The following is a 27,988-nucleotide window of genomic DNA, read 5'->3' on the forward strand; positions in this document are numbered from 1 at the left end:
TGTCTCCTTGTCTGATAAACTACTCACACACTTTAGACTATCAGCTTGTTATAATAAGTAGTAGTAATAATAATAATAATATTATATACGAGCTCATGAACTGATCTTTGTGTTCTTGTGTAGAGTTGTGGCTCCACACGAGCGAAATACACAGTTTTGCGCATAATTGCGTTTGGCAGTTACTACTTCCCTGAATGATTCAGCGTGTTTGAAGTTGAACGAATCGGTTCAGTGAATGATTCGGCTCATAAACACGGTCCCTTGCCGCCACCTTCTGGTGCAACAACGATCACGTGACCTACAGAGACAACGTACACCACTCGACACCACTACGCAGACTTATCACTTATGGCACTTGTTTATTTTCTCGTCGCTTTACAGTTCGCTTGTGATTGTTGCTTCTTTTAATAATTTTTAGATAAATAACTATGGATCTTCCTTATCAAATTAAAGACAGAGTGACACTGATGCACAGAAGTCAGTCAAATCCCTTTTACTGTCTATGGTCAAATCTTTATTGAAAGCCTAAGTTACGTATGTGCGAACGAGAAAGGGTGTGAATGAACCACAACCTTGATATAGATGAAGTGTGACAAAAACAATTATACAGAAGAAGAGACTCCATATAGTATGTGATGCACTCATAGCTACACAGTGGCGACACACATGATATATAACTGCTATCATATCAACTGAGTAATTACAAAAGTACATACTAATAAGTGAATAGCCAAACAAAGAAATACACAGGTTATTTGTAAAACGAATCTGGATGCAAAGTTTCCTGGGTTAAAAAAAGCAAATTTCGCCAAAAAGGTGGACTTTTTTGAAGTTGCGTTCATAATACAATGGCTAAAGGAAGCCAAGCTGAGGACCAGAGCAACAGTGAATGAAATGAAATCGCTAAAAGCACTGTTATCGTCGAGAAGGTTTCCTCAGTGTCACGCGAATGACATCAGCCCTGCGCGCTCTAGCCAGCAGGCGTTGGTGGTATAGTGGTGAGCATAGCTGCCTTCCAAGCAGTTGACCCGGGTTCGATTCCCGGCCAACGCAAGATTATTTTTCATTTGTTGAACTATGTGTACGTGTAAAATATGGAAGATTTCAATGTAGAATAGACACAAATATTAGTATCAGGACAATGGTTTATATGCCATCTCATGTATTAGGTGTTTTTATTTGCTGATGTCAGCAATCACCTGACAACCAGATATTCCTATAGGCTACATATAATCTTTTTTGTTGAAAGTTTTTACAGATGAAAAAACACCTATAATGCCACATTTGTTGGATATCTTTTTTTTTTTATTCATAGGTCTTGGGAACCATTCACACATTAAGCATTTTTGAAAAACAAAACAAAAATAGAAATGTCTAGAAATGCTTTTTTTTTTTTTTTTTTGCAGAAATTTGTTTCCGCCACAGATATAAAAAGATATATCAAAGATAATTGTGACTTTTAATCTCACAATTATTACTTTTTTTCTCACACAATTGCAAGTTTATATGAAAATCAAAGTATAATCATCGGAATTGTGAGATAAAAAGTAGCAATTACCTTTTTAGGCTAATTGTTTGATTCTGTGGCAGAAAAAAGCATCTATAGCTTTTAAATTCCACCACACTTTTAACACATAAAGGCATTCTGTATAAAAGGGCACTTAGGGTGCACATCAACTAAATAGGTGTCTGCATTACAGTAAACAAGCCTAAAACACACGAGACCCTCATAACCGAATAACCTCACAACCAACCCAAAGCTTTGGTCAAAGCTCACTGACAATTTAAACGCATATATAATGTAAAGAACTTAAAGTTTTATAAACTTACAATAATTTTATCAAAGAATTACAAGCTTTGGCATCAACATTTTAATGGGACAAAATTGAGATGAATTCATTTTGGGGAATGTGACGTTTTTTTCTTACTGAAGTGCTTTAGTCGCTGTTGTCTTGGAAATACAGATTGACATATTGTAAGATATGATCGACAGCTTTGAGCAGTAGAATATCTACGTTTTCGTCCAGGTCCAGCTCTGAGCAGTAGTTCTTCACTGGGACGATGTAGGAAGTGGCCATTCCCAGCAGCGCTCCGGCCTTCACCATCTAGTACAGAGAGACAGAGGGCATCATGGGAAGCTCATGGCAGACAGCAGGAGAAACAGTTAAACCATCGAGCATGACATACTGTCTGCTGAACGGCCAGGCTCCGGTAAACGTTGGTGACGTCATTTCCGGTAGCTTTACAGACTTGGTCCACGTGGGTCAGCAATGCCACCTGGTGTACGCCTGCAAATTAAAAGGGTTTTAGATTCATCAGAATTGCTGTTTTTTAAAGAGGCCATATTATGCCCTTTAACAAAGTCTTTTGGCCCTTCTAGAGTAGGTTTTCGTGTGAATGTTAAAAAAACACATCAGATCTCATTCGCGTACGCACAAATTTGTATGTGAAATCTGTACAAGAACGTTTTCACAAACTAATCATGATTCATAAATAACGTACAAAAAATAAAATAAATATAGGAACGCCTGAAACCACTCGTATGCAAAAATCTATTTTTTCAGCTTATTTTTAAAATAATTGTGGGATTCCTGGTGAAAAACTACATTACCCATGATGCTGTGCAGAAATTACACCAATCAGAAAGCCACAATAAGCAAAATGTGCCAAAATCTATCTTTAGCTCCGCCCACTCCCATGAAGCACTGCGGATGACGGAATTGAGACGCTCTCGAAATACTTAAATATATTAATATACAGTATATGCATTTTTTGCAATAATTGTTTTTATATCCCTCATTCTTCCCTCACACTTTGTTACAGATCTTTCCCTCACCGGTCAAAATGACCCAAAGCCCTAAAATTATTATACTTAAAGCTTTCTGGACAAAAATACATTTTTTTAATTTCATTTTGATCATATTTTTTTTCTAGTTTTAATGCAGTTAGTTGTGTTTTTTTGTTTTTACTTTATTTATCTTTAAATTACTAGATTTGATCAATAAATAATGAATAAATAGTAATTTAAGCATATTTCATCCTCACATTCTTTACACTTAAATTCAAAATAACTCACAACGGGTGTCTTTGTGACCTCTTGTGGAAAATAAATAAAATGACATGATATTTCATGACTCTAGCCACTAGATGGCGTTAAATGGAGCAAACGAACTGTTCCGCTGGGTCCTAAAGCCAGTTGCTCTTCAGTGTGTGTTCAGACACACATGTAGACATTATAAAATACTTTTTTGCTTGTCATTTTAGTTTGAATTTTGAGTATTTTGAGGTTTTTCTATGTGTACTGAAGCATTCCTCGCATTCCAGTCATTCCTAAGGGTCAAATTGACCCGCGAGTGAAGGATTCATTTCTTTTTTTTAAAAACTTTCACACAAAACTTCTCGAATCTATTAATTTTTGTGTGTGTGTGTGTGTATTCGTGGTTCAAGTGAGACAGAAGTCCTGGGGTCTTGGACCCCTCCAATGAACACTCAATTTTCTAACATTTAAAAAAATGAGTTTTGGGGTCAAAATGACCCGAGGGAAGGATGAGTGTTGTAAACATAATAAACAGTAGTTTTATATTTCTCCCTCGATTATGCCATTCGCAATGCTTCATGGGATTGTAGTTCTTAAAGCCGTTAAGTTCACAGTCTTGTATCTTCATCTTTTTGTCCAATTTTCAAACACTTTTTTTGCTTCAAATCAAAGTTTGTAATGTTGAGATTCACTTTGTTGCTGGTTGGTTTGGTGGTTCATGGCTTATAACGCTTTTCAGTGTGTGAAGTGTGAACGCAGTGATCTGATTCATGCCTCAAACAGACCCGACTCACCTAGATTGCTGATGTGTTCTCTGAGCTGCTGGAAGGTTGTGCCGAAGCTTTTGGCGTATGAGCCGACCTTTGAGGCGTCTACTACAAACACCACGCAGTGCACTTTATCCGTGACGCTCGGCTTCCGCACGTAGCCCACGGTCTCCACTCCCACTGGCTGATCGGGACTAAACTGCACAAACAAAACCATGTATCACTGGAGTACCGCAATAACTGTTGACAAACACACACTTCCTCGACACTGAGTTTAAAGTAAAGAGTTCACAGTAAAAATACTGTAAATATTGTAAAATCGTACAGGGGTGCGTTTCCCGTACAACGACGTAGTTCACTACCATAGTACGATGCATCGCTGGAGAAATCAACTAGCTAGTCACGACTGTTTACCGAAACCCACTGTCGCAAAGTATCGTTCAACCACGTTGGTTTCGCACATGGTGGAGTAATAACTACTTCTAATGAAACTATTTGAGATCCAATTAACGCTAGATTTTGTATTTATAAATTACAGACATGTCATCTGAGGACTATTTCTAATTGTTCTCAGTTATTTTGCTTTATTACCAGACTCAATATTTGGCTCGTTCTTACATAGTAGAGCACGTTCGCACATGCGCACTCTTCAAATTCGCTACTTTAAATTTTTTGAAAAACGAAAAGACGTAAATTACATTTTTATGAATTCTAAATAAAAGGCACCGGTTGTACTGAATGTCAGCTTGCTTATTTTGCTCAAGATAAGGATTTATTACCTCCAAATGTGATGCAATATAGAAACGATGCCTCTAACCACAGGTCGAGAGCTGTCGTTCAAACCACACAACTTTGCGATGCTGTTTGCGAATGTTCGTTGAAACGATGGTTTCGGGAAACAACGACTCGTTGAACTATGCTGATAACGACGGAACTTGCGACCATAGTTGGCTAACCATGCTTTCGGGAAACGCACCCCAGTACGGTAAACTAAATACTACATTTTCAATGAAATGTTTTTGTAAATGTAGAAAGAATTACCTCATAATTTACAGTTAATTTATTTTCCAAGAAAGAACCATTCTTTTTACTCTAAAATATTGTTTCCGAAGTATAAATCACCAATCATTCTAACACATTTTTAGTCAATAAAATGTAAACACAATAGTACATATTTGACCATTAATTTTTTGACATTATAGGGAAATCCGAGCTTCAGTCTTAAAGAAATCCCCACTGATTTACATGACAAGGATATGCTTAAAACAGAAGTTTTCCCTTTGAGTTTCATTGTATCACCTGTGTAATTATAGAAGTTACCTTTGCATTGAAAAAGTACCAAGCGTATTTAAGTCATTTTAAATTCGAATATTACATAACCATATATATATTTATAAACTGTAAAATATATAGACATACTAATGTGATGCTTTAAAGGGATACTCCACTTTTTTTGGCAATAGGCTCATTTTACCACTCCCCCAGAGTTAATCAGTTGAGTTTTACCGTTTTCGAATCCATTCAGACGATTTTCTGATATTTAGAAGAATATCAGTAACCAGACAGTTTCTGGTCTCATTGACTTCCATAGTATATTTTTTCCTACAATGGAAGTCAATGAAACCAGAAACTGTCTGGTTACTGATATTCTTATAAAAATAAAAAAAATCGGCTGAATACATTCGAAAACGGTAAAACTCAACTGTTCAACTCTGGGGGAGTGGTAAAATGAGGCTATTTCCAAAAAAAGTGGAGTATCCCTTTAAGGTTCACAAAATATACATATATAAACATTTTTCTTTTGTTGAAAGACATGAAAGTGGCATTAACCAGCTGAGCCGTACCTGGTGTCCCTCTGGAGCGTGTCCTTTAATGACCGACAGCGCATCATGAAGAGTGAGTCCAGTGGTTTCTCCTTCTCCGACCCCCATGACGTCGCACATGACCAGAGCTGTGGGCTCGTCCGCCTTCTCTCCGACCCCTCTGATGCTGAACGAGCGAAGCTGAGGAACACAAACCGAAATAAACCACGACTTTCTGCAAAAACTGAACCCTGATAACGATCTCCGAACTTCAGCTAATGTTCTAGCAAGGTTTTCTCGAAGTCATGAACAAACGCTCTTCCAGTACTGTTGATAAAACATTCATTCATAATTATCTGGTCTTTAATAATGTTAGCGCAAAAACATTATTTATAAATCGTTCATGAAACGTTTGCCTAAAATTTGTTTAGATGTCACTACTTGTTTCAGAACGTTCACAAGTAACGTTTCATAGTGTTTGAAGAATGATGAAAGGGTAACTAAACCCCTGGTCAGAGCCTGACTCCACCCACTGGCAATATTTGCCGCAAACATCCAATAGGAAAATTCAACTGCAGTAGCCACCGTTCAACCTGAAGAGGGCAGCACTAAGACGTTTTTACACCATATATTGTAGAAATAAAACACTTTATAAACAAATGCCAAAAAAGTTACTCGAATCAATGACTGGTATTAATAAAGATCCATTCTTACAGATAGTTAACTAAAAAAAGTTGGTTAAGTGTTTAGCTACTCTTTAAAGGAGTAGTTCACTTCACAATTAAAATGAAATCTAGTGATGTTTACCTTCTTGGTGAAGCTGGTGGAGGATGAGGATCCCACCATGGCTCTGTTAACGACCCGTCCAGAGAACACAGACTGGACAGAACTGATGAAGCTGGACTTCCCAGCGCCGACTGGGCCGATCAGCAGAACCCTGGCTTCAGTCACGCTCTCGCTGGCCGGTTTAAACGACCTGACCGACTCCATCAGGGTCTCCTTCGCTCTAAACACATTAATGCTGTTAGATACCTCAATCTCACGACATAGGAACTTTCCAGGCTGTGGATCAACCTACTCTTCACTCCAATCCATATTTCTCCACTGCTTTTCCAGCAAGGGTATAAAATCTGTTTGGGAACAAAAAAAAAATTGTTCTGAAATAGACAGCGCAACTTCTTATAATTATTTGCGAGCTTGTTTGAATAACTGTTATTTTACCTAGAGGAGGGATCTGAGGTTTATTTGTTATTTCAGTTTTGGGAGCAGATTTGGTCTCTAAAACTGTTGATCCAAAAGTGAAGCCTGAATTTGCGGCACCAAAAGCTGGTTGTGCTGATGACATATAGGCCATGACTGTTTGAGGCTTGCCAAAAGATAAGGCTTCAAAACCAGGAGTGAAAATTCTCGATCAGAGAAGGGGATGTTTGCTGATGTGCCTAGAATCAAAGACAGCAGTAGAAGATCTTAGATTAGTATAAACACACGACACATCATCCATAACACCAAAAGAAAAGACCCTATTCACAGCAGCGCCATCTTTGATGTTTAACGGGAATGCAAGCGAGGCTGTGAGGAACAGAAATACATCTCGTCATTGGGTTGGACTGTTATTTCATTGTTCAGTAGACAAAAAAACAAGACAATATGCGCTGTGGAAAATCATAAGTGATTTAGGAGCTTTAAGGCATGAAGACATTTTTTTCAAGGAAAATATGTTTAAATGTGTAATTTTGGTGATCAAAAATGAGTTTTAAGGGATAAAATCATTGACTACACAGTTGGACTTTAAACAACGCACAGCATTACATCTTCACTTATTACAGTCCAGTTTGTCTTAATTTTATTTCATCCACGTACAAAAGTTTTTAATGAGATTAACAGAGGTTTAGATGTTGATGTTTGGTTGAAAATAGGTTCTTATGTCACCATTATGATGATCAGTGTTAGCCTTGAGTCTTGACTTTTACCTCATTTCATAATGTTTACAGTGAACATCATTGCATTGATAAAAAATGGCTGCTTTTTTGTAGTTTCTTGACAGATTTAAATAATTATGAAGTTGAAGCAAATACAGTAGTTGTGACAGAAATATCATTTGTAATACTGGTGCGATCTGTGTGAGATCTTCCAAAAACACTACAACCTGTGTTATGTGAGTTGAGACACACTTACACATCAGCTCTCATCATTCAAACCTCAACAATGGTGACAATTATAAATTCTGGAATGCATGCTGAGCTTGAAGTTTTTGTATGCTGGCATGAAACATGTCCAATTATGAAACATGCTAATTGTTAATGTATGTGAGTGTCTAAATGACACTGTAGTTAATAACTTCCTGCTCGCAATATGTTTTCATCATTTATTAGAATATCTGATAGTCGGCTTTCACATGATCAGCAGCAAAAGCCACTTCAGTGAGATATGACTACAGATGTGATCAGTGAATCAGGCCACTTCCTGATGACATTAATGAACAGCCAACATCAACTTCTGCCACAGTAAAAGAGTTTTTTGAACACACTGTCAAAACCCAGCCAGAGATAAACTAATAAACAACCGAGAGTCAAGAGCACAACTACATTAAACACTGATTACCATAATGGTGATTCACCGTTCTTTCAGTGTGTCATCACTAATGCTCAATAATTACTTAATGGAACTGGATAAATATCCTGAATGTTCTGATCTGACTTCTGACCTGTAATGCTGCCTGATCATAAACACACACTGTTCGTTCATCATTGGCCAGAGAGGAGAACTGAGCGACTGAGTCTAGTTTCTCCCAAGTGTTTTTCGCCATTCTGTCACTGATGGAGGTTGGGTTCCCGTCACTGTCGCCTTTGGCTTTCTTGCTTAGTTGGGACATTTAATATTCAACAGTATTATTGATCTGGCTACATTGACACCATTATATGAGAATTGAACTACGACGATGACATCACGGTTTTCTCCAGAGCGGCTATATATATTAGCCTAAAATTAACTAAATAAATAACTTTTTTCCAACAGAAATGCCATTTTCTTCTAGAAACAAAGTACATTATTAATATGCATTGTGTTCCTGTTGTCACTGAAAAGCTGCTTTAAAACAATTTGTATTAAAATTATAGAAATAAATGTGACTAGACTTGATAATTGAATAAACTCCAGCACTGCTTCAGTTTAACACGCTGTCGTGTGAACAGTGAGCCGTGTGAGCCGCATCCAAACTTGCCAGAACATGAGCCAAAGTAATGACAAGGTTCCCTGTTAGATGGGAAAGGTCCATGTAAATCGAATAATATTTTACCTTTTGACCAATTAACACATAGGCTATTAAAGATGGCATAGTTTGCATCGCTAAATAAATGTCAGACCTCTCTCAAAAGTTCAAAACCAGTATAGCAGTATATAATTCAGTATAGCTTTACCAGTGTTTTAGCTATGGTTATTTTTGTAATGAACACATAACTCAGTATGTCAATGAAAACCAAATTAAAACATACTTACAACAATGAAGAAAAAGAGAGCCGAGGATCCAAGTGCAATGTTCAGTCTCGATATCGAGAAAACGAAAGTGCATGTGGTCTGTATAATTTCCGGCCAGCAGAGGGCAGACAAACCTTATGGTTGTATGAAATTGTTCCAATATATTCAAATAACTTCGATACACAATCAAATAACATTTTTTAAAAGGTTATTTTATAGTGAAGTCTCATTCCTCTGCCACAAGATCCTTACGTGAGACTGAAATCACAATTATATCTGACTATAACGAAATTAAATTAAATATTTTTGTCTCCATTTAGTTTTGCATGACCTCGAAACCTAAGCGTGCACACACTTATTGTTTTTGATTAATGTCTCGATGACGGATATATTTTCATTGAGCTCTGAAGTTCATTACAAGGATTCATTTTTATCAATATTTTGTAAAATCATCCTACCCTACACCAGGGCCGTGCAGAGACCTCTGGAAGGGCAGGTGCTCAAAGTATAAAATGGGGCACATGGAAACAAGGCTTTATAGGGCTGTGCTCAAAATATCAATACAGTAATATATCAATACAGATGATTCTGCATCGATACAGCAGCAAATGCATTGATGCAGTTTTGAAAAAGAACCAGAACAGAAAAGACAAATTTAAAGTTTAAAATTAAAGAAAATAATTGATGTGCTCTATATATAACTCTGGGATTAGAAACTGAAGCATCTTAAGTTGTTCCAACCTGATGGCTTTTTCTTCTCTGTTATACAGAATAATAAAGAACAGCTGTTATAGTGAACTGTATAGGACAAAATCAACGTGGCCCATGTTTCGTGCAGTACAGTATAGTTTTATTTAACGGCATATCAGCATCTGTGGCTATTTTCATGGCAAAAACTGATTTATAAAAATACAAGAGTTACATTTTATACAATGAAAATAAAAAAACAAAGCAAACAGAAACAGCAATTAATACTTTTTTTTTTTAAATTTTTAACATTAACGTGATGCCTGTTCTGGTAAATTCTTACTTAAGTCCTTAAGTGAGTTTGCTGCCTTTGCTGTTGATGTTGTTACTGCTGCTGCTGATACTGCTGGAGTTGATCTGAGACTGTAGACATTAAAATAAACAGAAATATAGGGTATTAGCTGAATAAACCATTTTTATGTGACCATGTCAAGATGTAAAGATTGCTGACAGTGTTTGGAACTGGCTCACTAGTTCACTGACATGCTAAAGCTACAGATTCTACCCAGGCTGCTAAAGTATATAGGCTAATACAATAATAGTATATAATAGTAATGTTACTAGGGCAGATGTTCACAGAGGCTTCTGCACACAAAACATAAGATACTAACTGGTAAGACTATGTGATAACTTACCAGAGTTGTGATAATCATTTTTATGTGAAAATATTTTTTTTAATAAATACTGTAATAATAATAATAGTTTAAAGTAAAAAATAATAGTTTTTAGTCAAATAACACCCCTCCACGCCCGTGAAACTTTTCTCCCTCAAACAGCAAGCTAACGTTACTTCTACAGCCTACACACAGCAATACAAACAACATCTCTCTGCATGCTCTCTTCACGTCGTTCTAGTAAAATAATAATAATAAGTAAACAAACATCAAAATCACTTCGCTGAGAATAAAACACCACTTACCACTTATCCTCTGGGAATGCGCGATTGCGCGTAGCCGCGCGAAATTATAAAATGCGCGTGCAGCGTGAGGAATCAGGTGAAAGGTCATCACGTGGGTCATTTTATTTACGGCTAAATTATTATTCATTCATTTTACTACTAGTTAGATGGGGTAGGCATCCACAAAAGTGCCTTTAAATACAAAAAAAGGAGAGGAAATTTTGTCTTGACAAAAGGGCACTTTGGGCACCAAGGGGCAAAAGGGCAGGTGCTCGAGCACCCAACGCCCCCCCCCCCTCTGCACGTGCCTGCCCTACACACAGTTGACAGAAACAAGTTCCATAAAATCAACTATCAGATCATGTCACGATATTCTTTTAAGTACAATTTATTGATATAATCACTCAGGTGCCATCTGATATGACTGTCGTTATTGCACAGTACCATGGTGCACACTGTATTTCATTTGTATCAATTTAAAAGATTTAACTTTTTGTTTGTCATAGTTTTACATCACTACAAAGAAAGAAACACACAGTACTCTCATTTTTAATTTATCAACTTTAATTGACATTTGAAAATATGCTTACATTTTGGAATCCCTTACTGAAATATTTAAGCCTGTTAGTGACATTAGCACACGCTATATAAACGTTTTTGGCTGTTTTTTTCCTTTTAAGGGAAAAAAAAATCTCAAACATAGTACTTGTACCTCATAAAAACAAAAAACAAAACAAACAAAAAAACGTTTTATCGGCTCAGAAAGGAAAACAATCAAAGTGCCATTTTAAAAAGGTAACGCATATACTGTCCCACTAACGGCTTTATAAAGGACCAAACAAAGAAAAACATGTTTTAATTTTGGTGTGGTGAGGCTCTTTCCATAAAATATTTAATTTCTTAGAAAGTATTGCAGTCATTGCTGTGACAATGTGCACGTTAGCTGAGATGTCTACTACACGACATTCAACTAAATCAACAAAAAGTATTCGCGATTCAAATGACATGCTACTTTAGTGTTAGTCGATGATGGCAGAACGATAAGGCATTCATCTTTGTATACAAATGCTTCCTTTCAAAAGTAGCCAAGACAAGGACCCAAGAGACAAAAAAAGCAGAGTAATTTCTACTCTCAATAAATGAAGAACTAATGTCACCTGGCTTTCACTACATATATGTTCCACGAAAATAATCTCTACTTTCCAACATAGTGTTCGCAATAAAATAAAACCGTCATATAACTGACGCTTTTGACCATACGTCAACATCCGACCTTTAGGGTACCCTTTAACGTCAGTTAGATGACGATGTCTAATCCTAACCCTACCCCAGACATGAACCTACCCGCGTCATCTAACTGACGCTGAAGGTAAAGCTTAAAAGGGTACCCTAAAACGTTGGATGTTGACGTATGGTCAAAAGCGTCAGTTAGTTGACGTCTTAAGACGGGAATGTGTTAAATAAAACCTTACATTTTGAAACCACATTTTCCATTTAACATTTCAATCTTAAAATCACCATTTGGTACAAAGCACTGCTCTATTATCTTAGTGAAATGTTTGTCGAAATGGTATAGCTTAATTTTTGTTCATTTATTGACGAAGGTGGTTCAGCTTAGTTGTTGTTTTTTTGCCCTAATTCCCCCCTAAAAGAAAACAAACTTGTTTAAGGTCCACTGATACACATTGGCATGATCTGCACAATAAAACGCTAGGATACATTTGCCATTTACAGGCATATCAAGTTTTAACATGGATATTTAAGTCTATTCTAACATAGTTTTCCAAGGGGCATCTAAACTGTGCAAAATATATGAGTAATGTAGGACCATGAGCTGGTAACATCTAGTTTTCAACATGCTAGATATCCACACGATGCAATGCATTATATAAAAAAAAAAACATAACTGCAAGAAATAGCCATAACAAATAAATGGCAATATTGTCTACCCTGTTTACACAGAATCCATAACACTTTAATAAGCAGCAAGTGTATATGTTAAATTACTGATAAAACATCATTGCTGATGAATAGAACCGAAACGCTTCATGGTAAACAAGGTAAAATGTGTGAAGAAATTGAGAGGCATCATTTTGCACATTGTTTTGAAAGTGAACAGAAGTGCTCTAGTGACAGGCAGGGGTTTTATTCTTCATGCGTCTTTAAAACTCCACTTTGCATGCTGGGAAGGTCTCGTCCTGCATGGCGACAGTGCTGTTGCTTCCAAGTACTGTGATTGACAGTTCTCGCTGCCGTTCATGGGTCTCCTGGTACCAGTTGTGCATAGTTATTGAATCAAATGTGGGGATCAAAGTCACCTGTAAGTGAACGGAAAAATATTACTAAGTAAAACAGTAAAGTAACTATCTGACTGTGACGGTAAACCTGTGCAGTAAACTTTGCCAAAACTATCCCTTTAAACCATCCATACAACTGGATAAACAACGGAAGATTATTCAGAAGGTTCTGCACCTTGAGCTTGCGAAAGACGATGAATAAAACATCTAGTTACCTGAACATCTGGCCAGGACGCTTTGCCCTCTAAAAGAGAGTCGAGAATAGGTCTCATGACTTTTTTCTTGTGCGGCTCATCTCCACTAATTATATAGCAGGATGAGCGGAGGCGGCGGAAAAACTCCACATCGACAGTGGAAACTGCCGAGCCAGACGGCAAATATGCCAAATCCAAACAGACTGCACTGACAGAACCTGCAAAGAGAGGCAATAACATTATGCACAATTGCACTTGTATTACTGTATGGTTGGAGCAGTGGTGCTTTGCATGAATTTAGAGACGTAAATTATTAGGGAACCCAACGGTATTGCTAAAAATCCTCACAGACAGAAACTCATCCCACACCAATTGACTAATCCAGGGGTTCTCAACTCTGGCCCCCAATATCCACTTTCCCGCGGAGTTTAGCTCCAACCTTGATCAAACTCACATACCTGCAACCTTCTACTTATCCTGAAGACCTTGGTTAGCCTGTTCAGGTGTGTTTAATTAAAGCCGCATTTCCACCGCAATTACCAGGAAATATTTGTCCCAGAAACTTTTTTCATAGGAACTTTTTTTTTGCCCCAGACCGCTTGCTTACTGCATTTACACCGCGGACTAAAGTACCGGTCCGGGACGGGAAGATTATGTAGTGATGTTGAACTGCGTGTGACTGATCCTCCCAGTCTGCGCGTTTGTTTTGCGTTTTGAGTTTTGTATGGAGGAGATTTAGGCTCTGTTTACACGGAAACGATTCTGAAGAGAAAACGCAAAAGTGGCGTTGCGTCATCACTTTTTATTCTGCGTTTAGACGAGTGTTTTGTGTGGGAAATCCGCGTGCAAACGGTGATGCAAAAGTGTGTGCAATTCAATGTAGTATGCACTTCAGGCGGCTAGGAGTGCATACTACAACAACACCAAGTCCACGCGCCTGCGTACAATCTTCACAGTCAAGCAGACTTTTGCATTTTTACCGTTTACATGGGAACGCGGCGGTGGAGCGTTTTTAAGATTTCCACTCTGGAGGGTGGTTTCACTTTTTTGTGTTTTTAAGCCTCAAAAACGCCGTCGCCATGTAAACGAAAGGCACATCCGATAAAATATATTTACGTTTTCACCCGCGAACGTTCTCGTGTAAACAGGGCCTCATGCTGTGCTGCTTTTGAGTGCGATTGGTTTCCTAAAGAGGTAATTAACAAAACGGCAGAAAAGAGATGAGCACCCAAAGCATATTCAGAAAGCTCGTAATGCTAGATATAAAAGTAGACGTTTGTTATCAGCGGACATTGACCGTGACATGGATGGGACGAACGTGCATAATCAGGCAGAAAGAACAAGTGGTAAGAACCAATCAACATGTTCAGCGCACAAGTCCCTCCCCGAAAGTTCCCAAACTCTGAAAAAGTACTACTGTGACAGCAAGGACTTTCTGGGGGGGAAATTTCTACCTGGAACTTCATTTAGACCCTGGTTCCTGCGGTGTAAACACACTAAGTACCACCCCAAAGTTCCTAGTTCTTGGGGAAAGTTCCTGCGGTGGAAACGCGGCTTAAGATTGGACTTCGAGAATCCCTGGACTGCTCAAATGTCCTGCCCGACACTCAATACATGAACATTTCATATATTTCTGGAAGAAACCATGAGCACTCACTGGATGAGGACTTTGAAAGCCCTGGTCTAGATCCACTGGTAGCATTGCGGGATGCAGGCCTGGTGTCCAGACTGGACGTAGCCCGAAAAGTTCCACTGGTAGACACGGGAGCACCAGTTTTTGCCTTCCCACTTTGTATTATGTTTGCAGATGCAGTCTTTGAGGACACTGTTGCTATTTTTTTGGTCTTCGACGTTACATTCTTGGAAGATCTGGCCTGAGCATCAGCCTCTGGGTCAGCCATGCAGGCACCAGGCTGGGGTGGCAACGGTGGTAAATCCTTCATTGGGGCAGGTGGAGGGTCTTCAGAGACACGCTGGGAATTGTGGTGTAAAGAATGAGTGCTAGGATGGTCATGAGGATGATGGGGTGGAAAGATATCACTAGCTTCCTCATCAGAGTCCAAGTCCTCAGTAATGGAGGGACACTCTTCAGTGGCTGGTGGCGCATCAGAATCAGAAACCGAGATGAGAGAGACACTAACAGAGGACGTTGTCTCCTGACCTTCCACTGACTGATGATCACTACTACTGCACTGGTTCGGCTCTTGAGAGAGGTCAGGACTTGGGGCAACAACCTCACAGGACAGTCCCTGCTGGTTCTCTGGAGATTTGTGATGCTGAAACTCACAAGGTGAAACCAGACATAGATCGACATCATGTGGAAGGATGTCAATCTGTGGTCCAAAGAGGTGATTCTCTGATTCATCATATGTGTGGTGACTATTATGAGATGTTTTTAAATCTGTTTTTGGGTCGCGGTCTGCTAAATGTCCATTAGTGTATGCCAAATTACCAATATCCTCCTGTGAATGACAAACAGGTACTTGTTCAAAAGATAACGAATCATCTACTTCAGTGGAGTGTGGAGAGCCAACTTCCGCAGGAAAGGAAGTGAAGCTAGGAGAGGCATCGGGTAGAGTATCTCTAAGTGAAGTAGAGGAAAGAAAGCTTGGTTGTCTATCTTGTGATGATATGGAGCTGTTTTCTAGATTGCTTCTCGAACAACCTGCCATCGAGTTCTTGCAGAATACCATCTGACTGTCTTCAAAACCAGAAGCCCTGATGCCTGCCTTACAATCTTCGCCAGAGAACTGAGAACCATTATTCTTCAAAGAGTCCGTGGGAGAAACTAACTCCAGGGTTTTTTCATCCAAGCTTGTACAGACATCCTCTTTGGGGCATCCATCAAGCTCTGTTGGAGTGAGATCAAAGTTTACACTTCTCTCACTCTTTGGAGTCTGTGCAAGTGGGGAGGAGGGTCCAATAGCAATGTTTGAGCCGGGGTTTCCATCCATACTCCGAAACTTTTCTGGACTTTCGTCAGTACCTTTTTTAGAGCCATTCACCTGCACATCATTATTGCCTGACGCACATTCAGTTCTTGAGTTTAGATTATTGCCTTCAACATCCTGCAATTGTTCATTCTCCATTTTCAACTTTTCCAATTTCGCAGTAACATCCTCAGGCGTAGATGTCTTTGGCCGGTCTGCACTTACTTCACTTGAGGATTTCCGATTGTCAGGCTCTTTTTTGTCTGGCTTTGCCTTCCCTTTGGGTAAAGGATCCTTTTTAGGGACCATCAAATCTTTCTTTAGTGAGCCATTCTTGACAACTGACTTTCTAGAATCTGTATTGCCTGGCAAATGTCCGGCGACTTTCTTAACATCCTTAACAAGAGTTTTTGTAGTTCTTTTGTCTTCTGGTTTGACCTCTTTCTTAACCTCTTTTTTCACATCAGGCTTCATATCTTTCTTGGGCTTTGCACTGAGATCTTTTTTCAAGGGTTCTTTCTTTTTCTCTACATTCTCATCCTTCTTTGCAATACTTGTCGGTGGCCGTTCCTCTTTCTTCCTAACTTCCCTCTTTTCATCTTTAGCAGGTTCTTTCTTAGTCACTTGCTTTTCAGGCTTAGATGGTCTTTGTTTCACATCATCTTTTGGCTTTGCTTTTTCCTCACCCTCTTTTGGAACGGTGTCATTAGTGGATTTGGTCTTTGTTTTAGTGTCTTGCTTTTTCAACTCTACCTGGCTTACCTTGTCTTTGAGTAAGGCACTACCAGGTCGAGATTCTTTGGAAATACTCTTAAGACTTTCCTTGCTACCAGCATGCTTTGGCTGCTTATCCAACTTTGATGTCTCAAGGTCCTTTAAACTAACTACTGGGTGTTTGAGAAACTCTAGATGCTTTAGTCTGTCTAAACCTTCAAAGATCTTGGATTCTGGAGTGCACCCAGGAAACAAAACCCGAATGATCTTTTCTCGAGGATTAGCTGGATGCCAAACCAACAGGGCACATATGGAGACCATACAGTCTAGAGGGATTTCTGAGGTTTTTATGTTTGGAGTGCTAGCAGGCCAAGTTTGCAAGAAAGCTTCAAGTTCTTTGCTACCTTTGACTGGATTGAGTACATAAAGATCTAGGCGACCTACACCCATCTTCTGGAAAAGAATCACCGGCTCAATAGTCGGCCCAGCAGAGCGACTGAGCTGCTCTGGAAGAATTGACAACCTTTCTAAATGCTGTAATGTTAGGGCAACTTGATCACAACTTCGAAGGACCCTGGGGTCAGTCTGCAATGTTTTGAGTCTTTCAGAAGCATTGAAAAATACAACCCCTATTTCTGGAGATATCAGATTCTTCTGCCAAGCTTCATTGCCCTGCGATCCAGCGGCCTCCTCTTCTTCTTGTTCAGCCAGTTTTCTGTGAAGTAGGCTGTTCATACCAGGAAGATTATCCACACCAACATGGGTGAGCAATACGGAGTCGACTCGGTCTAGATGTCTCACCAATTTCCAAAAACAGGATCGAGTATCAGACCCCCCATTGACCAAGACATTGAAACCATTCACAGCAAAGAAGGCACAGTCACCTCTTCCTCCAGGAAACACATAGCAGCAGGGACGGGACAGTTTCAGGAAGCCCACTGTACAGGGTGGCACAAGGAGATCAAAAGGCGACTGAGCTTCAAGAGACTCGGACAGATACTCTGTGAACTCCTGAAGGCCCTCCATCTCTGGTAGCACTAATGGAGGGTTGGTTTTAATTTCTATATAATCTTGCAAATTATGCTTTTCTAATTGAGAATTTTTCCACATCCCAGATTGTGGACAGCAGAGGGTTAGGCTGGCTTTCTGAGTAGGGTCTGCAGAGCTCAGAAGATCTCCAATCTGTGTAGGGGAAAAAAACTTTCTATTAGAAGACAGTATAATAATATTAATTGGAGGCAATTCATTTGTTTGTGTGTATTTGAACATCAAAAGAGTAAAATTACTACATAACTAACTTATATAGTTAACTTAACTAACCTCTTCATCTGTAAATATCTGGATAAAGTCATTTAGTGAAAAAGACCCAATTTGCAACTCAAGGTCTCCAGTATCTTCAACACATTGTCCAGCAAGAATTAGCAGCTTATGAAGAGACGTGTCAGAAATGAGCCGACGGACCTATGAAAATAAAGACCAGCATTAAAACATGCAACAATTATGGTTACACTTAAATATTATTGAAGAGTATAAGCAAGCTAACATTGAACTATACAAACAGGTATTCACTATTCAGCCCTCAAATCGAGACCCTAACTACATTTTAAGAGGCATTAAAAGAAGACACTTGGCTGCTGCTCTGGATAGCAAATATCATGTGCAAATATAACTGGACAAGGTACTTCAAGAATTGCATCAACATCTCCCTGTGTTTACATGGTCTAACGTTGGGTAAACACCAGTCAAATAGCTTTCATACATTTGTCAGGAAATAACGGCAGTGGCCAGAAAGCAGTGGACAGGAACTGAGGGTGCCTGTGTGGAATAATACAGATTTAGGGTTGGGTAATTTAGCTTTAATTTTTTTTTCACTTACATCTATTCACTAAGCAAATGATTTTATCCAAAGAGATGAGGAATATAACATGCAATTCATATTAGGGGGAAATATAGTGAGAAGTGTTGAAAGTTTTAAACATCTAGAATAGTACAAGCTAGAACAGGGAATGATTAAGCAGTATTTTGATGCCATTCAACATATATATTTTCAAAAACAAAAAATTAATTCACAGTACAGCGTAATGTATTAATATTTATTGCTAAATATTGCCGTTTATGAAAATCATCTGGCAGGGACTTCCATGCGCATGATTTAAAAAAAATATTGAATCAATGTTTTGGCTTCTGAGGTTTAAATCAAAGAGGATATTAAGAATCTCTCTATATGATTTTAACAAGTTCAAACTCGCAACACAGTGTTGCGACTTACAAAACTGGTCTATCGATGTCCTTTTCAAGAATTTATTTGCCCAATAAAAAGAGTGCAACACAGAAGCACTGCGCTGTTAAGGCCTGTTCACACCGGGACGAATTTTGCGCGCGTTATCCGCCGATGTTTAACGCCTCGTGACTAAACAAAGGGCGCCAATGTGAGTGTGCACACCGACGCGTTAAACGGCACGCGTAAAAGCGTAATTTTTTTTTAAAAAACGCTTCAGGTTGGTTTTTTTAGTTTGACGCGCTGCGTCAAAAACTATCCGACCAATGAGATTGGCGCTTTTGCTCACGTGTTTGGAGCTTCTGAAGTTACAGTAAAACACAACTTGGGGCGCTCAAACACAAAAGAACGGGAAGAAATTAGACAAGGAAGATGCAAGGCAAGATGAAAGTAGAGCTGCTGGTCTCGTTGGTGCTAGAACATAAAGAACTATATGACAAACGCGACGGCGACTACAAACATCTTGATAAAAGAAAACTGATATAGAGTGGTATTGCAGAGCAAACGTGCGCCATCTAATGTCAGGGAATGAATTTGCATGTTCACTCGGCTCATCGTCAGCGAAAATCGCTTGGGTGTGAACACAAAAAACGCGTTGAAAAACGCTGGTGAATAACGCGTGCTGATATTCGTCCCGGTGTGTACGGGCCTTTAGACTATGTGAAATCTCACGGCCCACAGAGAAGGAAATGAATAGCTGAATAAAGTCGTTATTTTTGTTTTGTTGTTTGAAAGTATTCTCGTCGCTTGATATAACTTAAGATTGAGCCACAGTAGTCACTTGGACTATTTTAACAATGTCTTTCATAACTTTTCTGGGCCGGCAAGTTTCAATCCCTTAGAAGCCTATGGAGGAGTGATTACATTACATTTTTGGGACACGAGCAACTACCGTTTAGAGCAGCGTAGAATAATTGATCTCCAATTTGCAGCGTCAAGCAAAGCTGGCGTACATAACTTATTGTTTAAAGTCCCCGTGAAATCAAAACTGAACCTATTTACTTTGTTGGCGCATATTACTAGTCTTGTGGTGAACAATTAATCCGTGCAAGTGAATATATATTAAAAAAATGTTTTACCTTAGTAATCTTTAATCAAAATCTGAAAAGTTACTTCCGGTCTGGAACGGTTTCTTTTTCTGATGACGTAGGTTTCACAGTTTGGGTGGGGAAACGCTTAACCACTCCCCTCAAACCGTTAGTTTGCTATGAGCGAGAGATGGAGAGGAGGAGCGCTAGAGTAAAACCCTGCCCTCTGTTCAATATTCCGTTTCACTTGGAAATACGTCACAGCACTGGAGAAAAATTGTTTGCAACTTCCGGTTCACGGGGACTTTAAGAAAAGGCTAACGGATCGGTACATGGGTAGAAGTACTCGCCGATACCGATGCCAGAATTTTTATTGGTATCCGCGGCATTTCCGATACTAGTATCGGAATCGGAACAACTCTACTAGTTATGCTACGTATGTGATGATGTTAGTGTGTAGCAAACTACACAAAGCACTTAGACACTCACCTCTAAACACACCAAATCATGTGACGGGTTAACTATCACCTGGGTCTCTAGCACATCCCCGCTGTGCTGCAGTGTCTTCTGGCCTGCGGATGGAGACAGAGTGGGACATCTTTTAAAAACGTTAGTCCATGAACACTAGGTAATTATTTTAATTTAGTATATACAGATACACACAGTGGCCACAGCACAGTGACAAACATGGCAGCCGAACTGGCAACACTATTTTTGTGGGTCTATGACCTCATACACATTGAGCTATGGTGCTGACAGAGGTAACTTAAGTTTGAAGATTTCCTGATCCGAATGGTGCAAAGTCCACAAACACGGCACCATATATCTTCATCTGGGTTTATTGCCCTAGATGAAAGGTTCTTCTTTACTTCCTCAAACTTTCATGTATCGTGCCAACAAAATTATTTAGAGGCTGTGGTTTAGGAAGTACAGGACGTTAAAGGGGTCAGAAAAAGGATGTTTAAGACTAGCATGACACGTTCCTGTCTTTCTCACAAACAATGAGTAAACGTGAGCTAAAGGTAATTCTAGCCTTCTGCTCGGCACCATGACGAATCGAAAACACATGGTAGGAAGCTTCTCCTTCCTTCCTGTAGCAGACGCTGAGCTATGACAACATCTGTGCAGCCTCAATCAGTCAACAGACAAACCATATCCAAGTCTTCAGAATAACAATTGATAGAGGAGGCTCTCGGGCCGCTCGATCGTACAGGTGTGGGTGCTTTAAATTAAAAGTTAAATAAGGCAACCGGGGCTATTATCAGTAACTAAAACTATAAAGAACATTTGTGTTAATTGAAAGAATGCAGACAAAATATAAATATAATAAACTAAATAAAATTTAGAAATGTTGAAGTTGAAGCACTGGAAATAAATAAACTAACTAAAACTAAAACATGAATAAAAATAAACGTATAGCAAATATCCAAATTATATACAAGGACAAAAGCACTTTTCTATATTTGTATTAAATAATACATTTTATTAAAAATCTATAATAAAATTACAAATAACACTAAACGCAACCATTAATGCTCATCATGTCCAGGACATGAAGTTTTCTCTGGGATTGATTCATTCAAAGAGAGACAAGACAAAACAGGAAATGATATCATAGAGGACTCTGGCAGAAGGGCATTAGGTATTTTCACAATATCAGAAGAAAAAAAAAATACACATTTTCCATGAAAAAGCAAGATTATTTTAGTTTGTAAAATGTCATGTGGAACAAATAATTGCCCCATGCTGTGTAGTTCAGTTGCATAGTGCCATTACATCCGAATTTTGCCATTACCCAGACAGAAATGTTTTAAAATATTTCTCAGACCAGTAGTCCTTCTAACATTTTTTTAAGTACAGTCAACTTGGATGTTTAAGTTATTACAACTTAAATTACATTAAACTGACTTTAAATTTTTTTTTTAATTTTTTTTAATTTTTAATTTTAACTTTCATGAGTTAAAGCAAATGTAAAAACAGGTGTCAACTTATTAATCATATAACTATTTTACAGTGTAATATCTGATTGTAATATCATCCTACACTGATTGAAAGCTTAAACGTAACATATTGTTGAATCCTTATTTAATGTTTGATTTCAGGTGCAAAGTGCCAAAGCAAATCCACATTTAAGCTAGAAATCAAGGGCATGAATATGGCATCTGCACTCTGCATAAATCATGTCGCACAGTACTGTTGTTGTTTACCAGAATGATGAAACTCCAGCGAAGCATTCCTCGACCACCTTCACCATATCTATGATCTTATCTAACAGCGATTATGCGGTGGCTGCCCTTCCTGTCATTACAAACCACCGCAGCACAGACCCTGTCATCTGAAACTGTGACAGCTCTTCACAACAGATACAATGACAGAAATGACAACAGAAATACATATGGAAATAATGGCTCTATTCATGTATATGGGACATGTTCAAAAGTATTGGGGTCAGATAAGAACATGCACCCAGCTGGTCCTGTTCTCCGTCACTTTAGTAAATAGGGGTGAGGGGTTTAATCTGATCGAACTGGTGCTAGCTTTCAAAATACACCGGTGGGACCGGCTGCTCTACAGCTGAACTAGTCAAACTAGTGCTGGGCGGTCACTGTATTTTTCTAAATTATACCAGTTTCACGGTATGACACAGTATGTTTTTTCTTAAGCATTAATGTGGTAACCACATTTTCTACTGAGTGAGAGAGGATATACTGCATAGATTGACTTAGAATGGCCTATTTTACTAGCCTGATTACGTCAGACTTCCTACTTCCGCTAATTTCATTTCGCTCCTGTAGTCCGAAGTGTCTACGAAGCAAATTTCACAATAGCATATATTTGTTTTCCTAATCAGTTGTTGGGAAAGTTACATTGAACTATGGCGTGCTATAGTAGTAGTTGCAATTGTAATGTGTGATGTACTGCATAATTTATACTGCTTCTGTCTATACTATTCATGCCCCAACAACTGCTTTTGTTGAAGTAAAATGTACTGAATTATTGTGAAAAAAATAAAATAAGTAGTAGCTGCTGAAGTAGCAGAGTCTGGTATTACCAGGCTACTATTTTACTGTCATATATACCTTTATTTAACCAGAAGTCTCTTTTCCAAGAGTGTCCTGGCAAGGAAGCAGCACAATTAAAGTTGCAACAATAAAAAAAAAAAACACATAAACATAAAAGCAAGGATCGTCCAAATAATTCATTATAACAACTACAGCCAGTATGTGTAGCCTCTATGTCATTTAAAAGCAACCAGTAAAACCGGTTCGGTTCCTGAAGATTCAGGACATTTTGCAGTTGATCCCATGCGCTGGGGGTGCATAGATAAATGACCCTTTTCCCAGTACTGTCTGGACATGAGGGACAACAACAATAAGTCCTCTGAACTAATTCAATATCGTCCTGTGTCTTTCTTTTAATATAAGATTGAAGGTATGTGGGAAGCAGACCAAGAATACCTTTATAAATAAGAATATTCCAGTGATTATGCCTATGGGTGGACAATGCCGGCCGACCAACCAACCCGATCACACGGAGAGCAGTGATGGGTAAGTGCTCTAAGTTTGTGATGAACCTAAGGGCTCCGTGGTAAACATTATCCAACAATTTCAAGCATTGAATGGATGCACGCATGTATATAGCATCACCATAGTCCAGCAATTGACACCAACAAGTCTTCTTTTTGCCTCAAAGGAGAAACATGACTTGTTTCTAAAATAAAAACCCAGTCTCAGCTTCAGTTTTTTTCACCAACTGCTGGATGTGAGGTTTAAAAGAGAGAGAATCATCAATTACAATACCAAGGTATCTGTATTGGGATACTCAGTCTCAATCTGTGTGATTCCGGATTCCGTTTTTTTTAGTTTATTTTGTTTTTGTTGTTATTTTGTTTGTTGTAATCTTTGTATTTTTTGTTATTTGTCTAGGGACTACGGATGTAAATTAGCCCTGTGGCTATAATCCGGCATGTTTACGTCTGTTTTGTTGTCTCAATTCAGAAGTTCATTAATGTGCATTGTCCCTATCAAATAAATAAATAAATAAATCTCAAAGCCCCGAGAAGTAGTAATGGATGGAAGGTTTTGTAGCTTTGATTTCGCATTGTCGTCATTCAAAACAAGTTTTAAATCAGACAAGGTACATTGTACAGTATCAAAAGCAAGTTGTAGCCGTCAAAGAGCTTGGTTTGGTGTCATCGGCATAGAAATGAAAATTTACGTTGGAGACATTTCGATCAAGAATGTTGATGTATAATATAAATAGGAGTGGTCCCAGCACTGACCCCTGGGGCACACCCTTGGATATACTAAGAGTGCTGGTCTGCCTGTACGCTTTGCGATCTACCTTTCAAACCAGCAAACTGTTGGTTCTGACAACCCGACACTGAGAAGTCTTTGTTTTAGTATTTTGTGATCCACAGGATCAAATGCTTTAGATAGATCAATAAAAAGAGCTGCACAATGTTGTTTTTTTACGAGTGAATATTGTAGAAAAAAATCCACACTAGTATTATTAATACAGGTTTGCAAGGCTATTTACAAATAGGTGCCAGCAGGAGGCGCTGTATGAGCGTCAGAAATAGCGTTTCCCCGGTAACGCCTGTACACAAAGCAGCGCAACGCATATAAACGCTATTTTATCAGGAAAGACAAAGAAAGATTCAATCGTAATAACAAATAAACTTTAAAGACTGTTAGTTCACTTCAGATAAAAAAACACCCGTGCCGCGTTTGACTTTGAAACGTGCAGTGCTCATGTTTAATCAACGATGCCAATGCCAACCACAAATAGATTTTCCAAAAGTCTGTGATATTGTGAACCAATGTATGGGAAACACTGTAATATAATTTGACAGCAATCAATTATAGTTTAACCGATCCATCTTCACCGGTCATCACCACAAAGTGAGTGAAAATGGACCCTCTCAAACAGTGTTGTGCCACGGTCCAATCTTTATTAAAGCGTTACACACCGGTATTGCGGTATATTAAAAAAATATTTATATCATAACAAAAATAATACACTATATGGACAAAAGTATTGGGATACACTTCTTAATTATTGAATTCATGCGTTTACAATTAAAGACCTAATCATGCAGTCTGCATTTACAACCATTTGAGAAAAAATTGGTTGTTATGAAGCGCTCAGTGAACTCAAGCGTGATACCGTAATAGGATGCCACCTTTGCAATAAGTACATTCTTACAATTTCATCCCTACTAGATATTTCTCGTTTAAAGGGATACTCCACTTTTTTTGGAAATAGGCTCATTTTACCACTCCCCCAGACTTAAACGGTTGAGTTTAATCCATTCAGATCCATTATCCGTTCAGATAAACGTTTTCGAATCCATTCAGCCGATTTTCTGATATTTAGAAGAATATCAGTAACCAGACCGTTTCTAGTCACATTGACTTCCATAGTAGGAAAAAAATACAATGGAAGTCAATGAGACCAAAAACGGTCTGGTTACTGATATTCTTCTAAATATCAGAAAATCGGCTGAATGGATTCGGAAACGGTAAAACTCAACTGTAAGAGAGTGGTAAAATAAGCCTATTTCCGAAAAAAAAAAGTGGAGTATCCCTTTAACTGTTAGAGGTTTTATTGGAAAGTGGAAGCGTTTAGGAACAGAAGCCACTCGACCGTGAAGCGGAAGACCATGTAAAGTCACAGAGCGAACGGGTCACCGAGTGCTGAGGCACATAGTGTGTAAAAGTCGCCATTCCACAGATGAAGAGTTAACATACTTCCACTGGCATTAACATCAGCACCTGTGGCGGGATCTTCACAGAGTGGGTTTCTATGGTTGAGCAGCTGCAGGCAAACCTCACTTCAAGCGGTGGTGTAAAGCACACCGCCACTGGACCCTGAAGCAGTGGAGACGTGTTTCCCTGGAGTGACGGATCAAGCTTCTCTGTGTGGTAGTCTGATGGGCGAGTCTAGGTTTGGCGAATGCCAGGAGTTCGGTACCTGCCTGACTACATTGTGCCAACTGTACTGTTTGGTGGAGGGGGGGATTATGGTGCGGGGTTGTTTTTCGGCGGATGGACTTGGCTCAGCATACCAAGACATTTTGGACAATTTATTGCTTCCAAATTTTGAGGGAACAGTTTGGGGAAGGCCATTTCTATTCCAGCATGACTGCGCTCCAGTGCACAAAACAAGGTCTATAAAGACATGTTTGTATGAGTTTGGTGTGGAGGAACTGACTGGCCTGCACCCCATCCAACAGCTTTGGGATGAACGGCAACAGAGATTACGAGACAGGCCAACATCAGGGCCTGACCTCACAAATGCTCAACTGGATTAAAAAATAAAATAAAAGATCCCACGGACATTTGTGGAAAGCCTTCCCAGAAGAGTGTTTTGAATGCAATGCCCTGTTGCTGTAATCATCAGGTGTTCAGTCCCCAAACTTGTCTTTTTAGACAATCAACTGATACAGTTAAAGGAAGGTCTCAATCAGCATTGCAGCATTACACTTCAAATAAAAACACAACCTACATATACACAATACCATAAAATAAAGACAATAAAACTACAATCGGACTTTGTTTGAACACTAATTATATGGACCTTTGTTAAATGTCACTTAGTTAATAAAAATACAACTTTCTCAGGATTGAGGCAGATCTCCAGAAAAGAGTTTTGTTTCTTTGGTCATGAGAAAAAAAGAAAGGTCACTCCTTCCAAAAGTATACAGAACTCAAATATCTATTAGATGGGAAAGCTGGGAACTCTTGAGGGACAAAAACACACACCAATGAGGTCCAATATAAACATGCTTTATAATTCAATACCATATAGACGGCACCGTGGATATAAATCCGTTTCCAGGTACATAAAACAGCTTGACGAGATAGACTGGCATTCCTGGACAGCTGCTCCATGATTAGTCAGGATTAGTCAGCATATGTGCCTGGAAATGACTGGGACAGTATATATACCCGCCTGAAAAACATTGTGTGAAAGATGCCGCCAATGTCTTCAGGGACATACAGACAGGAGACGGTGGTAATGAAGTTTATCCCGCTTCAACACAGAGCCTTCATTGTTCAAGCCCAATCAAAACACTGAAAGCTTGAGCTCCCTGTGATCTAAAAGGCACAAACGAATTATTAATTCTTAAATGACACAAAGAAAAATGTTTCAGTCTGTTTGTGCTGCAGTGAAAGGCGGTGTTGTTCTGGGCACAGAGAGGTACAGATATAGACGGGTCCTTGGAGCGGATTCCTCTGTGAGGCGACGCTCTCGAAAAGAGCAGTTTGAGCCGGAGGGGAAGTTCAGATCAGGGAGACTCTTTTACATTCGCTACAACATCTAAGACAGGGTAGGAAGTAGGGCACTGTTTTCAACCAAAAACTGAAAACTTGATGCGTTTTGGTCATTCATTTACATTACAGCAGCGTTTTGGAGGCCCGGAACCTGCAAAGATTTGTGGGATGCACATCCAGGGCACGAAGCTCCCGTTCCACCACATCCCAAAGATGCTCTATTGGGTTGAGATCTGGTGACTGTGGGGGCCATTTTAGTACAGTGAACTCATTGTCATGTTCAAGAAACCAATTTGAAATGATTGGAGCTTTGTGACATGGTGCATTATCCTGCTGGAAGTAGCCATCAGAGGATGGGGACATGGTGGCCATAAAGGGATGGACATGGTCAGAAACAATGCTCAGGAAGGCCGTGGCATTTAAACGATGCCCAATTGGCACTAAAGTGTGCCGAGAAAACATCTCCTACACCATTACACCACCACCACCAGCCTGCACAGTGGTAACAAGGCATGATGGATCCATGTTCTCAGTCTGTTTAC

General features: G+C 39.1%; 2 protein-coding genes and 1 non-coding gene across 4 annotated transcripts in view; 1 reads left to right on the forward strand and 2 right to left on the reverse strand.

The window, feature by feature from the left end:
* Positions 1-491: 491 nt before the first annotated feature.
* ifi44g (interferon induced protein 44g) lies at positions 492-9,189 on the reverse strand. Of its 2 annotated transcripts, none has more exons than XM_039657362.2 (8): positions 9,102-9,189; positions 6,828-7,045; positions 6,685-6,736; positions 6,414-6,612; positions 5,649-5,807; positions 3,832-4,003; positions 2,188-2,288; positions 492-2,105 (listed from the first exon to the last, which is right to left on the reverse strand). In XM_039657362.2, exons 2-8 carry the CDS (start codon positions 6,958-6,960, stop codon positions 1,938-1,940), a joined length of 984 nt encoding a protein of 327 aa, XP_039513296.2. In that variant the 5' UTR covers positions 6,961-7,045; positions 9,102-9,189; the 3' UTR covers positions 492-1,937. The 2 variants fall into 2 exon arrangements, with proteins under 2 accessions (XP_039513296.2, XP_039513297.2); XM_039657363.2 differs by lacking the exon at positions 9,102-9,189 and adding an exon at positions 7,126-7,181.
* trnag-ucc (transfer RNA glycine (anticodon UCC)) lies at positions 982-1,053 on the forward strand. The gene has a single exon. It is a non-coding gene; the product is annotated as a tRNA-Gly (tRNA).
* A 2,082-nt stretch (positions 9,190-11,271) lies between the features above and the next one.
* map1sa (microtubule-associated protein 1Sa) overlaps positions 11,272-27,988 on the reverse strand; it is a 30,270-nt gene continuing 13,553 nt past the window's right edge. The window contains exons 3-7 of the mRNA XM_039657274.2: positions 20,656-20,738; positions 18,181-18,321; positions 14,874-18,042; positions 13,238-13,434; positions 11,272-13,043 (exon numbers count right to left, since the gene is read on the reverse strand). Of these exons, the coding sequence (XP_039513208.2) occupies positions 12,888-13,043; positions 13,238-13,434; positions 14,874-18,042; positions 18,181-18,321; positions 20,656-20,738 (3,746 nt within the window). The 3' untranslated portion in view covers positions 11,272-12,887. The remainder of the gene's footprint in view (positions 13,044-13,237; positions 13,435-14,873; positions 18,043-18,180; positions 18,322-20,655; positions 20,739-27,988) is intronic.

The sequence above is a fragment of the Pimephales promelas genome, chromosome 2 (assembly GCF_988280905.1).
Source record: "Pimephales promelas chromosome 2, fPimPro1.hap1.1, whole genome shotgun sequence".
NCBI lineage: Eukaryota > Metazoa > Chordata > Actinopteri > Cypriniformes > Leuciscidae > Pimephales > Pimephales promelas.

Excerpts from the sequence above, each read along its gene's own strand:
- ifi44g (XM_039657362.2), bottom strand. The coding sequence starts at position 6,960 with ATGGCCTATATGTCATCAGCACAACCAGCTTTTGGTGCCGCAAATTCA. Across the intron at positions 6,613-6,684 it reads AATATGGATTGGAGTGAAGA|AGCGAAGGAGACCCTGATGG; the intron begins GTAGGTTGATCC and ends TAATGTGTTTAG. Across the intron at positions 4,004-5,648 it reads ACGCTCCAGAGGGACACCAG|TTTAGTCCCGATCAGCCAGT; the intron begins GTACGGCTCAGC and ends TTGTTTGTGCAG.